Genomic DNA, 14053 nt, shown 5'->3' with positions numbered 1-14053 from the left:
ACACAAAGGCTGCGTTTACTTATGTCCGGTGTTGCCAGGTTTGAGTAGTTCCCGTAAAAACAAACCACTTCTCAGTCTCTCGAAGGTATGGAGAGGATGGACGTATGGAGAGGATGACAGCAACGTACAGCACATAAAACCTGTTTTGTTCAAGAATAAAATCTGTTAGACAAACCAAATCTGTGAGTGTAATTTGGTATCTTAGTGCTTTTAAACGCGATAGTGGCTACGTTGTGTCAAACATGGCAACATAGACGTCGCCCACCATTGGATTTAAAGCGGGAAAGAAACGTTCGCAAAGTAACGTCAGTGACCTAAAAAGTTTACTACAGCTGGTTAAACGGTTGTAAAACCGATAACGGATCGATATTATGTGGTATTAAACGTGCTAACACCGGCCGTGGGCCGTTTATTTCCGTTAGCCTACGGAAATAATGTAACGTAAACGTCATAAGTTGAGCTAACCGACAAAAGCTGTCCGCTGGAGAACCGAGACTCTGCACGGTGAGACTGCTCTTTAACCTTACCGTCAGCTAGATACAGTTTAATAACGGGGAGGGAAACAATAACAATAACAACCCAAACGTCTGCTAACGTTACACCGCTCACAGTTGTTTAGATTTCTCTTTGTCTGATTTGTAAATAGTCATTTGTTTGTTTACACACAGCGGACGGACGAGGACTTCCTGGGGCATGTTTACTCGAGACTGGAGGGCAAGAAAACATTTATTTTTTTCTCAATGAAAGAGAATAAAATGAAGCCAAAACGCATCCCGAGGCACACAGGACCCAACTGGCAAGGTAATGGTATTATATATTTACTGTGTTATACTAGTGTTTGTTTTGTTAGCATTGCCTGTTTTCTACTTAATTTGAAACTAGGATTAAACTATTTAATAGTTATTACCATCGTCGTCAATCTGAATTTTGTGGAGAAAGGACACAAGCAGAAGAGTAATATAGTGTAACTAATTGCTGTTGGCAGAGTAAAGTAATTATTACTTCTTAGAAGACTGATGAGTAATAACTTAATGATTTTTTTTTACACTGGTTATTACCATCACTGACTTATACAACACCTGAAGATATGAGTCCCAACTATCTTCACTTAAAGCCTGTCTTCAGTTAAAGTCATACCAAATCAACTTTAACAGTTAGAGGGCTTTATAGTCTGCACAACACAGGCAACCCTGCATCCTCAAACCCTTGATAAGGAAAACTTAAAGCTATATAGATATTATAAATCTTTTAAGAGAGAGAATAGACAGATATGTACAGAATAGACAGAAGTAGTAGAGTTACAATAGTGAGAAACAGGAGGACAAGATTAGTATACAGACTACATAACATACAGGTTGCAGCTGTAATCAGGTAATGGGCTGGTTGTCTTTCTTAATCTGTAAACATTAAAGGTTTGACATTTGACCAAACAAATGCTTGATCAGTCAGTTAATCACATGAATGGTTTGTGGTTGATCACTTGAGGACTTACTCAAGCACCCCAGCTGAGATTACGTCTGGACTCCTCCTCTCATCCTGTGACTTTACTAATTGCCTTTCAGGGAAAGGCGTCACTGCTGGTGACAAGGCAACACTGAGTCAAGCTAAGCCAACATCGCTTGTGTCTTCTCTTGCTCAAGTCAAACCTTTTGCTGGGAAAGTGTTTTACCTGGATCTGCCATCAAACAGAATAGCAGAGACGTTGGAGAGTGACATCAAAGAACTGGGAGGGGTGAGACGAAACACATTTTCCCCTGTTAGACTAAAATTGGCAAAACCTATATGTAAATTATCTAAATAAAAACACTTAGTCCCAGCTTTTCGGACCATTTTCAGTACTGTTTGCTATGGACATGTTTCTGTACCAAAAATGTATTTTGTTTGGATACCCAACCCTCTAAGACACTGTTCACATTCTTTGTGTGTTGCATTTGTTACTGAGGAAGAGACGGGTGTAAAGTTCTTAAAGATTCCCCAAAACCCTTATCCTGTGTCAATCTCGTTTGTCACTCAGACTGTTGAAAAGTTCTTCAGTAAGGAAATTAAGTATCTGGTATCCAACAAGAGGGAGGCTAGATATGTGCAGTGCCTCAGGCAGGACTCTCCTGTCCCCAGCCCGGACTCTGGTCCGAGTTCACCTCACCCTCGCTCAAAGCCGCACCAGCCTGGCAGCCATGGGGACAAAAGCAGATCTCAGGGCCAAACCGACACAGTGAGTTCACTTTTTCATCAACCGTAGTACAACTATGTGTTTAGAGGTCTATTTAACGCTCTATTGACTCGGTGCATTGGTAATGTCATAGATTTTCATTTTCTGTTATTGTTTTGCAGTTTGTTACAAGTCGAGGGAAGTCTTTGGTGGAGAGAGTGGTGAAAGAGCAGGTTTGTTAAGTCAACACGAATGAGTTTAGTAAGTAACTCTAATGACCTCTTTTGTTTTCTGTGCTAATATACACTTGTTTGTTTTTAGGAGAGGGTACAAATGAACAAGATCCTGTCAAATGCTCTGGATTGGGGTGTGAAAATCCTCTACATAGATGGTATGTTGTTGAGGTTATATCAGTTTTTGTTACATAACATCAACTGTTATGTATAAAATATCTGAATGTATAATGTAAAGAATTACTTACTTTGGTTTTATTTCTTTTACGGCACTTGTAGATATTATGGCATATGTTCAGAAGAAGAAAAAGGTCCAGTGTCCTGCTACCACTGCTGTCAAAACAAGTGTAAGTGTACAGACAAATTCTTAAATGCATTTTTTTAATTAAAAGATGACTAACATTTTGGGATTATTATCTTAAAAGTTGTTTAACATTGTATTATGTTGTTTATTCTGTTTTATAAGTGTGTTTCTGTCATTCTTTGTAGGTCAAAGCGGTGGCAGCAGCAAAACAAGGCTTTCAGAAATGCAAAGGTAAATGACTTATCTAGGAGTAAACAATTTATATGTAGTTATTACCAACATTTTTATTGGCAGAAATGTTGTCCATTGTTTTTGATCTTTGTAAATACATCCTCAAATTTAAATTGACTGTCAATGATGTTTGTTCCAGCGGGGAGGGTCACTAAGCCGTTCGTCAAGATTGAGGATTCAAGCAGGTAAGAAGGCTGAAAGGAGCTGATATCCACCGACTGTCTTTGAGTTGTTTACATCTGTTGACTTTAAAATGTTTCTTTTCCCTTCCTCAGACACTACCGACCAATCTACCTCACTATGCCAAACATGCCTGAGTTTAACCTGAAGACTATTCCTCCTGGTAGTCCCTTCTGTGTCGAGGACAAGGATCCTCCTGGAAACAAACAGCGGGGTCACAGGTATGGTGTTTCTTCTCTGCTTTGCTTTTAGTTAACTTTAGCTAACATTAGGACAGCACAGTGTCACACTTTCACAGGGACTTGTATTTCAAAAAAGTATCAGTTAACATATCCCTAAATGTTCCTTCACAGTCAGTTTAACTAACTAATTGTTGCTCCCACCATTTTGCTGTTGCTGTTTATTGCTGTTGTGTTAATGATGTCTGTTCTCAACTAATTGTGTAGCTTTGTTTTTAATTAATTAACACTGGTGAAGCCAAACTCCACTAGACACTGATTAAAAATGTGTTTGTGTAATTCAGTCTGACACATTTGGTATGTTTTAAAACTTCTTGTGAAGAGAATTTAAAGTGCTTGTCTGCACAATTTGAGTTGGCTCTGCTGGAGCCACTCGTCAAGATTGACTAAAGATTTATCAAAATGCAGAAATCCCGGCTTGTTTCATCTTAGTTTGGTTTTATTTGTCCTCTGGGCTCCAGTGAAGAGAGAGCACACGGCCGAAAGAAGAACAGAGACAAGAAACGAGGTGGCTACTGCGAGTGCTGCATGGTCAAATATGAGAACGTCACAACAGTAAGTGATCACATTTGTAGAAGCAAACTGAGAAGATTTAAGTACAGAATTGCTTTTGTGTTTACACATTATTTAGCTGTTTTTTGGTAATGTGTTTAGAAATAATAATAAATTACCAACTTAGCAGCTGGTAAACTTCAGAACAATATGAAGTTCTAGATTTATTCCAGATATGTATGCTATCTTGTGTAATAATACTGATATGTGTTATACGGTCCAGTGTGTAGTAGTTTCTTTTTTTTATTTGTTCAGCATCTACAGAGTGAACGGCACAAGACTTTCTCCAAGAGTGACAAATACTTGGTGGTGGACAAACTGGTTTCAACCCTGCACTGCAACTTCTTCCACGTCAGAACTCAAGTTAAAAGGTAATTTGTTCCTTTAAAACTTCCATCAATATTATATGTTCACAAGAACAAAAAAATACATGTAAATGTAATCCCACTTGACCTATTCAGATCTTTTATCTTTCTATTTCACTCGATAATCATTGTTTTTCTTTGACTCCTGTCAGACCAAAGTGCAGTGTTTCCTCTGTTCTTGTGGCTCCTGGACCGTGTGGGAAAGCTGAGCTCAGGCACAAGAGAGATCTCACTACCACAGACATTATTAAAGAAGAGCAGTGCTGGACTGTCAATGGGCACAAGGGATCTTATTCAGGAGACCCTTTAAAAATCAGATCAGTTCTGGCTTCTGCTCCTCTGATTCACAGAGAGGGCGACTCTAGGAGACATTACACTCACTCAGACAGATCCAAGCACAAATTTCTTGCACCTAAGCTTCCTGGCAGACAGAATTCCTTGACTTCTTGCACTCAAACGCCACAGCCTGAGATGAAGACAGCACCCTCTAGAGGTGAATGTCTCACCTCTATTACCTCCAGACCTACTCAGGTTGACCCAAAGGACCAAATAATAACTGAGGACATGAAGAGCTCAACCTCGCACTTCCATAATATAAACAAACAGAACAAAGTTTCCTCAAAAAGTCTTAATGTGATAACAAATCAACAAGAGGAGTCTGATAAGAAACAGGATTCCTCAGTAATTGAGGCTGTTGTGGATGGAAACGCGTTGCCCGACAAAATTATTGTAAACAGCCTCTCAGAAAAGGAAGATCCAAGTCTCTCAACACAAAGCTTCTCTCCAGTTCGGAAAATACGGAGGAAGGTCAGGGTTTATAAACGCAAAAGACGGAAAGTGGACACACAGGTTGGACATGTGAAGCCAAGTGACATTCCTGACAACTCTGTGCTGAAACTTTGGGAGCTTTTTCAGTCGAGTGATGACATGGATGTGGAATTCCTGGGGTTTGAGACCTAGGAAGGGAAAACTGAATTCAAGGGATAAACTGGACCATTTTCTGTGAGCAACTTATTCGTTTTAGCGGTGAAGAAATTCACACTTTTTCCCCCATTACTTTGTTTTATATCAGATGAAAGGCAGCTGCTGATGTGCTGTTGCATTATCTTCTCTGCATTGTATCAGCTATTAAACTTAAAACCAGTCTTTAATGACATTTATAATTCTCTTTACAGTGGCTTTAAAATGACAATTGGCACATTTTCCTGTGCTGAACAAATTGGTTGAAAATGCATTTATTTGGCATTTAAATTCTAAACTAAAAACAAAGAACTGTTGAATTGAAGAAATGTATTTAAAACTGTATATTCCCATGAAAATATGACTTAAATGTACAAAATGTACTGATATCTTCATATTGAGTTGCAGCTCTTTTAGTACAATCCATATCTTACTTGTCTCAAAGCTTAAAAATAGATCTATAACTCATCTCATCTATATCTAAATCCCCTTTGTGATTGATTTTAGTAAGAGAAATCAATCATTGCTAATTGCTTTTACCTGGATGCAGCTGCTGTAGAAAGAGGAACAAATGCACAGCAAGTTCAGCCGATAAACTTTAACACAGCAATTTATGTGGAGAAATGTCTTCAAAATAACATGAATTGGAAAAAATGTCACCTAAAGATGACACTGCTCTGCAGAAGAAAACACCCTGCAATGTATTAGGATGAGTACTGAGGGACAAATTTCAGAAGGTTGATACCCAATATTACTGTGTTCATTGTCATAGTTTACAGTCTCTGCATGCAGTCGTTTCCACTGAATACTGACTGTTCATTTAAAGGAGCAAATGGAAGAAAAAGGCAGCTTTAGTCATAATATTTTACACAGTAATCTGTTGAAAGATGAGAAATCTTCCCAGACGTGTTGAAATGATTGTATATGTATATAAAATATATATAGTGTTTGTATATGTATTTTAATGTGAATGACCTGCAGGCTGGATGTGTGGTACTTGACATTATATATAACATTTTAGGATTCTTCCTAAGTGCACTTCTCATGACCTGCCTTCTTTTTTTTCTGATACATTAGCTCAGCTTCTCCCTTTTTCCCTGCATTTAGTGCATTAGCATAGTGCCCTTGTTCTCCCTCACTGCTCTCAAATGGATGCACTGGGTCAAATGGGAGTCTCTGTGCCACTGGCATTAAGAAAAAGACAAGAGCAACAGCATGTTGCAAGGTACAAGAATGGCAATCCTGCAAATAAAAAGCCAACACTGAATGCTGACATTATTGTTGTTTTTGCTCCTCTGATACGGATTATAACCTCACTGTGTTTTTATTGTCATAATGCACAAACCGTACCTGCCTCATACATACTTAAGACAAACATTTAAAGGTCCATCCATTATATATACCTAGTTATCTTTTTCAGGGTTGCAGGGGCCTGAGTTTATACACCTTCAAACACACACAGAGAGCCATTTACACTCTAAATTGGAAATATGTGTACACATACATTAGTCTTTAAACTTGGCGAGAGAAACCATACAGACACAGAACATACAAACTTAAGGCCTCAGCCCTGCATTGGGTGTGTATGTTGTGTAAAACGTTAGTGACTCTGGCCTGCAATGAAACATCTGCAACTTTATAAACAGTTTATTTTCCTTATGTTACAGTCATATCTAAAATAGGGTATTTCTAACAAAAAGAGTTATAAATATTAACTGACTTGATGTAACATTGTGCCAGATTGTGTTGGAACTCTTGCCTCAGAGCCATATCAGCTCCTTGAGTAAACAATTGTTATGTGTCTGGGGGAAGAAAAAAAAAAATCATTCTCACCAGCTCATTAATTCTGTAATATTTGCTGCATGGCTCTGGGGCAAGTCTGCACCAGGTTGGATCATCTGGTGCAGGTCTGGTGTTAAAGTAACGTAACAGATTCTGTTCATGCTGCCATGTTTCAACAGTTTAAATGTGTTTTGGACGCATGAACAAACTGCACATGAGGATGTCAAATAAGAAAAGACATTTCTAAATTGTGTTAAACATGGTAAAGTGGAAAATATGACTTAAGGTATCAATCTTATATTGCTGCAGCTCCAATAATGGAAAAAACAAAACCACCACCACACATTATTATTTATTTTTTTGGTGCCCTGGCAGATGATGGAGTGACTCATGATGATGAATAACAAGCAGAACTGGGCAGGAATGGCGCTCTTGCTGCAATTTAACACGGAGGAGCGTGGAGGAGGCTGATATCGTTCGTGTCGGTCCAGTCGGCTGAAGGCCGGGCCCGCAGCTTCCCTCCATCCCGTCTCCACCGCTCGCTCATATTTATGCATTCGGCGTTTCTGCAGTGAGCCGCTGGATATTGATGTGTTTTAAGGAGGCGTCCCCAGTCCTCCCCTCCCCTCCATCCATCCCTGCCTTCCTGCCTCCCTCCCTCTCTTTCTCTCTTCCTCTTCCTCTCTCTCTCTCTCTTCCTCTCTCTCTCTCTCTCTCTTTCTCTCCTCCCTGCCTCCTCCGTGCTGCTGATCCGCGGGGTCTCGGTGCGCTCAGACGCGCTCGGCGTTCAGACTCGTAAGGACCCCGATGGCCCCCAACCAGAGGGACTGCGCTAACCAGACGACCAGCCCAGGCTTCAAGCTCCCCTAGCGAAGGCAGGACCCCGAGAGCCTGCTCCTGGAATACCGCATTGTTTTATAATTTCCTACAAGGGAGAGAAAGGTGATGATGCTGATGATGCGCCCGCGATGGTGGATTTCCCTTTTGTGCGTCTGTGGATTGATGCACGTCGGTCACCAGAGCATCCCTAATGCCCAAAATGGTAACTGATGTTATTTCAGATATTACATGAATTATTATCGTGCAAACAAAGCGTTAAATCACCATTTATAGGCCTGTGTTTGTTTTTTTATTTGTTTTTTTTTATTTTGCTCCGTCTACTTCATGATCTACATATCTAAAATATGCATGTAGCCTGTAGCTACTTTCATGTTATCAAAGGAAATAGGATTAATCGACATTTCAGATGGCGGTGTTTTGTGTTCAATGTGTCTGTGATCACTCCCCGCACGGAGGGACAGGCGGGTAATGAAATCGGTGTTTTCCTCTCTGTGCAGGAGACGCCTTGTCGAGCTTGAAGGCTCTTCGTGATGCGGGCAGGTTTGTCGGGAAGGAGGACACAGTGCCTCTCCGCCTGCTCTACAGCAAGCACAACCACAGCCAGATCACACAGGACGAGCTCAGCACCAGGGTTAAAGGCAGCCCCGGCTCCACTCAGGTACACGGTGTTTTCAGTGTTGTCAGGGCGGAGAGAGAGAGAGAGAGAGAGGAGAGAGAGAGAGGAGTGTCTATACTGTGTGTGCTGGAGAGAGAGAGAGAGAGAGAGAGAGAGAGAGAGAGAGAGAGAGAGATGCCTTTTATTATTGCGTGTTTGTGTTTGCATTCATTCATCTCCTCCTCTGCCCTTGTTCTCAGGAGGGAAATTAATAATTAGTTAATTACAAGCAAAACAGAAGAAGCTTGAAACATTTAGGCAGGAATAGGCCGCACTAATTAGCCAGTGTGCAGGTGCTATATGGGTCATCAAAGTCTGCACATGCAAACAGCAGACCACTGCATGTAGACTGATATACAATATTCAGCTTAGCTCCTCTGTTGTCACGTTTACTCTGTCCACGCTGCACATTTAAGGAAAATCATCAGCTAAAGTCATCTGGCCAACCAGGATAATTAATAATTTAGTGATAACTTGCATCTTTTCTGTCCCAGCAGCCGCCGCCTCTGTACCAGCTCAGATCTCATATCCCATTTAGCAGCATTTTTCACTTTAGTCATGAAAGTGACCAGAATCTCACTGTTGGAGCTTAATCAATATATCTAAGTAGATTTTAGATTATCACAGATATATCTGTATCGGTAGCTGATAAGCATCAAGACGTTGCAGTAACTGTTAAAGATACACTATACTTAAGATAATTTACAAACAGTGCTACAGTTTGTCCACTAGAGGGTACTGACAAGTTTATCTTTCAGCTCTTGAATATCCCGCTCAGTATCGTCACAATTCTCTGTTTATGTTTGAACATTTTTAGCTCTCAAATATCAACACAGGCATTTCCCACGAACATCTAATATCTTTGGTGCTCTGCTAGCTCAATATCTGAATATTTACTGCGATAAACTGCAGGAAAGATGTTCTGAAGAAGGATTGATTCCCAGGATAATTCACAAATAAATGGGGACATAAATGTATTAGGGGTGTAAGAAAATATTGAAAAATATCGTATTGTGATATTTTGCTTAGTGATATTGTATCGATTCTCAAAAACACTGTATCGATTTTTGTTTTTAAACCCCCGACCAAGCACAGATCTCACTGTTCTGGTTACCAAAAAAATCAGATTTTATGCATATGTTGATCTGTTCTCGACCGTTTTCCAGAATTAGATTGAAAAAGAAATCACAATGTGTATCACCTTGCTCACAATATTGCAATATATTGAATCGTAACCTCTGTATTGTGACATGTATCGTTTCGCCAGATTCTTGCCAATACACAGCAATAAAACATATACATAAATTTATAGTTATTGAACATTGATTTTGTGCTGTAGCCAGTGTTTGGATGACAAAACCTTTATGTAGCCAAGCAAACTGAAGGCTAGTTCTTTGTTTCACAGACATAACAGCCCACTAAATCTGTCATGTAACACATTTATGCAGAAAGTTGTTGGTAGTTATCTAAAAACAATGGGGACAACAGTATATGACAATAAAGCCTAGCAGAGCCATTTGGTCTATAATAACCGATACAGTGCAGGAATAATCATAATCACTGTTACTGTGTTCACTGACTCAGTTCAGTGAAGCGGCATTGGCTGCTGGGTTCATTTCAAGAAATGAGTCAATTAGCATTGTGCAGTCCTGTCATGCGTTTTTAATTTGTGCGGCTTAGGCTTGTGTAGGCTAGCCTATTCAGGGCTCTCAGAGAGTGGAGAGCGCTACAGATGGTAGCATGCAGGGAGGTGCTAACCCTTTGTCTCCCTCACACCTCAGACAGAGCTGCAGCCCGATGGGTAAACAAGCTAACAGGAACCATCTGCCATCAGATATAATTTTAATATTTTCCTTTTGAAGCTGATACTAATCTCCATCACGGGTTTGTCACATAACATAAACTGGATTTTAAAGCAAGGAGACTCATTTCTGCAGAGCAGGGGAATCATTTTTACTTTCTACACAGATTTGCTCAACCCATCTCATATCATGGTTAAATTCTCATATAATAATGATTCATTTTCTTTTGTGTGTAATTCCTGCTCAGCAGATGTGTTTGTTTTACTGAAAAATGCATTATGTCATCTCATGGTTATCAAAATAACATGCCAACGGGCAATCAGTAATAATCTGAAACTTAGTTAAGCTATAAAATATACATTTGCAAGTGAGAAATAGATCCAGGGTAAGAGGAGGCGGAGGAGGAGGCAGGCGCTGGCATCTTTGATTGGATTTCTGATGTTCTGAGTCTCTTATTCTCCTGAGAGTTGAATCTGCTCTCCAATCAGCCGTGATGTCACTTGCACAAAGTTTGATCAGTTATTAGCTGTTTTTAGATCAACGGCCTAAAAACAAATCTGTCAAATAGTTCTGAAAATGTATGACACGCAGGAGGTTATTTATAGACTTCTGTTGCATTGCCTATTTTCAGACGCAAACAGCTTCACCACTGAATGAGCGGTGGGGAGTTCAGCAAAGTGCTCGTGTTGTTTTGGTGGAAAAACAAACGCCTCAAGTGGAATCTGTCTGAGCATGTGTGTGTTGGTTTGTACATTTGCCTTCCTGCCTCTGTGTGTGTGTGTGTGTGTGTGTGTGTGTGTGTGTGTGTGTGTGTGTGTGTGTGTGTGGGATTGATAGCACTTACAGTCATACTTTAACAGTCATGAGTGGAAAGTCAGACTTGCTATAATTCAGAAATCAATGTAAGAAGAGTCAGCGGTGGCCTCGGAATATTGGACTGGCTCAGTAAAGTTGGGATGTGCTTTCATTAAACACAATTACTGGTACCTCCTCCCATCATGGATCCAGTCTGCCAGATTAGATTTCATCACAAGTGTGCCATAAACAGGGATTGCCCTTTGTACGTGCTCACACCCACCCACACATACACACACCCACTTACCCTCTTACCCGCTCATATATGCATTGACCACGCACAGACACACTCCTACTAACAATAGAGTCTGTGGCCAATGGGGACCTCACAAGCTAAGGTCGTCCTTGGGTGAACACAGGGGCACCTCCTCAAATGGAAACAAAAAAACCCACACACACCCCTCCTCCCCTTGTTGTCTTGCGGCATAATGAAGGTAGCCCGTGGTCCGAGCCTGGGGGAGGGTGAGCTGTGTTTTAGCTCAGCTCTGGGACCCCCTCTGGACTTGCACAGGAATGATTGTGGGGACATCTTATTGACCCAAGGGTGTGTAATGATGCCTGTACCATATGTGGCCAGAGCTAGGAATGAATCGGATCAATGACCCAGTACATGCAGTCGGGGAAGAAAGAGTGTGAATTTCTGTATTGGTGTACATATTATCACTGGCAGACATATATATGGCTCAATATGGGTTTAGGGATTTCCATGAATCCTTGGCTTTGTGAAACTGTTACAAAACCAGTCTGGTAAACATAGAAATGAGTGGTCATTGAGGTAAAATAATAGCATATGTATAATAATTATGTTATCCACATGAATGTGTGTGTGTGTGTGTGTGTGTGTGTGTGTGTGTGTGTGTGTGTGTGTGTGTGTTTGTGGGTATTACATGAGAGGTGTGTTACGTGAGATGCTTTGCAGAAATTCAAATTCAGAAGAAGACAGACCTTGATGGCTTAATGAAAACAGACTTATTCTTACAGCTGATTGATTGGTGCTGGAAAAAAAAGACAATGCAGCCATCTGTCAATGTAGATGAGAATTGATCTTTGCATATAAAAATGAATTGATCCATGAATATGATAATGCCTGTCTTTAGTAATAGTAAATAACCTGTCTTCTTTGCATTTTTAGGTGAACCATGTGGCCCAAGCAAGCTTTCAAGTTGATGCTTTTGGCAGAAAATTCATCTTGGATGTGGAACTGAATCAGTGAGTATTACATTATTAAATATGTCTGTCTGTCTGGCTATCTGTCTGTCTGTCTGTCTCGCTCATTAACATATATAAAGATGGACGATATTACAGTCAAACATCTCAATTGTCCCTTGGTACCAGACTGCAGTATAGGTCTTAAAGCCTGCTGCCTCCCTGTTAGCAGATGGGTCAAACTAAAAAAATTCACGTCAAATACATTTTTCCCAAAGATAGTTTCTGTCTTTTTAGGTTGTTCTTATCATGCTGTTGTTTGTTCAAGTGTTAATTTTTCTGATAAATCTGATTTGAATTAGTTATTCTAAGCTATGAAAAGGGGGTTTAGCATCATGATTGACAGCTGAGCCCTGCTCACGATTGAGTCTGCCTGGCGTGTGGGCGGGACTTCGGTGCCGCTTTAATTTGATTCTTTAATTTGTCTTGCTAGCTGTCTAAGTGTCTGTCTACGAACTTCTTCTACCTATAAAGCTTGTCTGTACACTTTTGTTTTGTGTAAATTTAAATGAAGGTGGATTCATTTTTAACCCCTGAACGTTCATGAAATGACTTTAATGTTCACTTGCTTGTTGAAATGATCCCGGCAGGAGTTATACGTCATTCTCTCAGGCCTGAACAACACTTTTAAGTTTAAATTCACATTATGTTTTTGTTTAGTGTAAATCCCAAAGTGCACATTAATCTAGTGCTGACTCCAGTATTTCAGCTGAAGTTGCCATTGTGTTGCTGCTGGACAGAAGTCACATTCTCCTGCTCTCTTAGTGCAGTTTATTACCTGTTTTTGGGAATGCACTCTGAGGACATAAATATCTAATGCTGTGTGCTGAAGTGGGCCATTGTATGAATGAATGTAAATGCATCTGTGTGTTTTATATGTATGTTTTTGTGTGCTTACAGCCGGTCAGTTAGTGTGTGTGTGTGTGTGTGTGTGTGTGTGTGTGTGTGTGTGTGTGTGTGTGTGTGTGTGTGTGTGTGTGTGTGTGTGTGTGTGTGTGAGAGTGATTTAGAGGTCCTATCATAATAGGAAGTGATTTATGGTAAAGGCTGGAGTATTGCCCTGTCAGACACTGATATTGATCACAGCACTGCTGATGGAAAGCAAGCAACTCTCTCTCTTGTTATTTTCTCTCTCTCTGTCTCTCTCTCTGTCTTTTGCCTCCAACTCATACATTTAATTTTTTTTTAAACTGCCCTTTTGGGCATCTTCCTCTCTCAACCTTTCCTCTGTTATGTTTCTGTTTCTCTCTGTCACTCTTCGAGACGATGGCTTGTTTGTCTCATTTAGCCCCAAAACAGAAAGCCTGTGAACTTGGCACACGCATAAGGTGATGCTGCCTACTCATCACAGCGGAAGTCACTCCCCTACTGAGTGAAACATTACATCACAGGAGTTCCCAGGTTTAGAGGATATGTTTCAGTAAACCCTGCAGCTCACTGCATGATGCACCAACCAGTCATGGATATAAATGTGTCATCTGCACACATACACATGCATGTACAAGCTGTCACATGCACATACACTTTCATCAGCGCTTGATGCAACAAGTCATTATTCATCTGTGTGACACTGGGTGCTTTCAGCGTTATTTTACATAATGTCTTCACTGTATGTGGTGCAAAAAGTCCATCAGTATATCGGCTAAAAGGAAACACTTTTGTGAAGTCCTGTTTCTAGCTTTCCAGAGAGTGATTTAACC

At 40.4% G+C, this 14053-nt stretch overlaps 2 protein-coding genes across 4 annotated transcripts in view; both read left to right on the top strand.

The window, feature by feature from the left end:
• Nucleotides 1-242: 242 nt before the first annotated feature.
• dbf4 (DBF4 zinc finger) lies at nt 243-6480 on the top strand. Its single transcript, XM_051407387.1, has 13 exons — nt 243-504; nt 669-801; nt 1563-1732; nt 2015-2212; nt 2332-2382; nt 2471-2540; nt 2662-2729; nt 2872-2917; nt 3057-3102; nt 3193-3318; nt 3798-3891; nt 4144-4259; nt 4406-6480. Exons 2-13 carry the CDS (start codon nt 741-743, stop codon nt 5211-5213), a joined length of 1854 nt encoding a protein of 617 aa, XP_051263347.1. The 5' UTR covers nt 243-504; nt 669-740; the 3' UTR covers nt 5214-6480.
• A 1190-nt stretch (nt 6481-7670) lies between these two features.
• Nucleotides 7671-14053, top strand: part of adam22 (ADAM metallopeptidase domain 22) — a 63849-nt gene continuing 57466 nt past the window's right edge. Inside the window, exons 1-3 of one of the 3 annotated variants that reach the window (XM_051405304.1) lie at nt 7671-8037; nt 8333-8493; nt 12280-12356. In XM_051405304.1, coding sequence (XP_051261264.1) covers nt 7941-8037; nt 8333-8493; nt 12280-12356 — 335 coding nt within the window. In that variant the 5' untranslated portion in view covers nt 7671-7940. The remainder of the gene's footprint in view (nt 8038-8332; nt 8494-12279; nt 12357-14053) is intronic. The other 2 variants (XM_051405305.1, XM_051405306.1) reach the window with 2 other exon arrangements.

Source organism: Dicentrarchus labrax, unplaced genomic scaffold (genome assembly GCF_905237075.1).
Source record: "Dicentrarchus labrax unplaced genomic scaffold, dlabrax2021, whole genome shotgun sequence".
NCBI lineage: Eukaryota > Metazoa > Chordata > Actinopteri > Moronidae > Dicentrarchus > Dicentrarchus labrax.
The sequence above is the reverse complement of the archived record's forward strand: the minus strand, read 5'-3'. Positions and strand labels throughout refer to the sequence as shown.